Consider the following 1227-nt stretch of genomic DNA (forward strand, 5'->3'; position numbering starts at 1 on the left):
GTAGGTATGAGGTTGAGGGGGTGGGTGTTGCCATGGGAACCCCCTCCTCCTCCCCCACTCCCAGGGTTCACCAGGCCCACATCAAGGCCAGGCCCCAGACAGGGTAAAGGAAGATCCCAGGGGCCTGGTTGGCTGAGTTCCTCTGGCACCCTCCGCCCTCGCAGCGGCCTAGTCCAGGGGAGGGCAGAGCCTCAGGGTAATCGTACTCCCCGGGCCAGTCCTCCCCGGCCTGGCCCTTGGACGGACGGACGCTGACCCCTGTCCCCCCCCGGCTCTGGTTTGCAGGAGGCTCCACTTTCCCAGGCCTCGGCCTAGGCCCCAGGCCTGGGCAGCCCTGGAAGTCGGCTGGAGTGAGGAGGCGGAGGTCTCTGCCGCGAAGGCCGGGGGGTTCGGCACACTCCAGGGCAGAGCTGGCCCCTCTAAACCTCCTGAACCAGTGACGCAGAGCGAGGGCCCGACAATCGCAGGCCCAGGGGTTCCCGCTGAGCCGCAGGAAACGGAGGGAGGCCAAGGGCTGGAGGGCCGGGCCTGGCAGCTCCCGCAGCCTGTTCTCAAACAGGAAGAGGGTGTCGAGTAGCACTAGGCCCCGGAAGGCCGCAGGCTGCACCTCTGACAGGAGGTTCCGGTGCAGCAGTAACCGCTCTAGGCCCTGCAGGCCCCGGAAGGTGTCTCCGGCGAGAGCCGCGATCCGGTTGCCGTGGAGGAAGAGGTGCCGGAGCTGGGCCAGGCCGTCGAAGAGCCCCCGCGAGAGCTCGGGCAGGAGGTTCTCCTGAAGCGAGAGGTAACGCAGCGAGGACAGGCCCCGGAACAGGCCGGACGGCAACCTCCGCAAACCGCAGCGCGGCAACTGCAGGCTCCGCAGTCTGACTAGGCCCCGGAAGGTCTCCTCGCTCAGGGAGCTCAGGCATGGGTTGTCTCCCAGGTCCAGCTCCTCCAGGCGGACCAGGCCCCACAAGGCCCCAGGCCTCACTGCGCTCAGGTTGTTGGAGTACAGCCAGAGCACGGAGAGGCCGCTGGGCAGGGAGTCTGGCTCCAGCTCCGAGATCCGGTTGTGAGGCAGGAAGAGGCGGACGTCGTCCCCCAGGCCCCAGGCTCCGTCTCCTGGAGAGGCCGCGGTTACCCGGGGAACCTGCTCCAGGTCCCGGGATCCACAGCTGACAGTGAGCGGGGGCTGGGCACAGGAACAGGGAGCGGGACAGGCCTCAGGGAAGGGGCATCGGAACAACA

The 1227-nt window shown here is 68.1% G+C and overlaps 1 protein-coding gene across 1 annotated transcript; it reads right to left on the reverse strand.

Moving 5' to 3' along the window:
- Positions 1-6: 6 nt before the first annotated feature.
- Positions 7-1222, reverse strand: LOC122544969 (reticulon-4 receptor-like 2; the record flags this gene model as incomplete). Its single annotated transcript, XM_043684214.1, has 1 exon — positions 7-1222. A coding segment is annotated over one exon (1155 nt), but the record flags the coding sequence as incomplete, so codon positions are not given.
- Positions 1223-1227: the final 5 nt, after the last annotated feature.

This window comes from Chiloscyllium plagiosum, unplaced genomic scaffold (genome assembly GCF_004010195.1).
Source record: "Chiloscyllium plagiosum isolate BGI_BamShark_2017 unplaced genomic scaffold, ASM401019v2 scaf_51631, whole genome shotgun sequence".
NCBI classification, from domain to species: Eukaryota; Metazoa; Chordata; class Chondrichthyes; order Orectolobiformes; family Hemiscylliidae; genus Chiloscyllium; species Chiloscyllium plagiosum.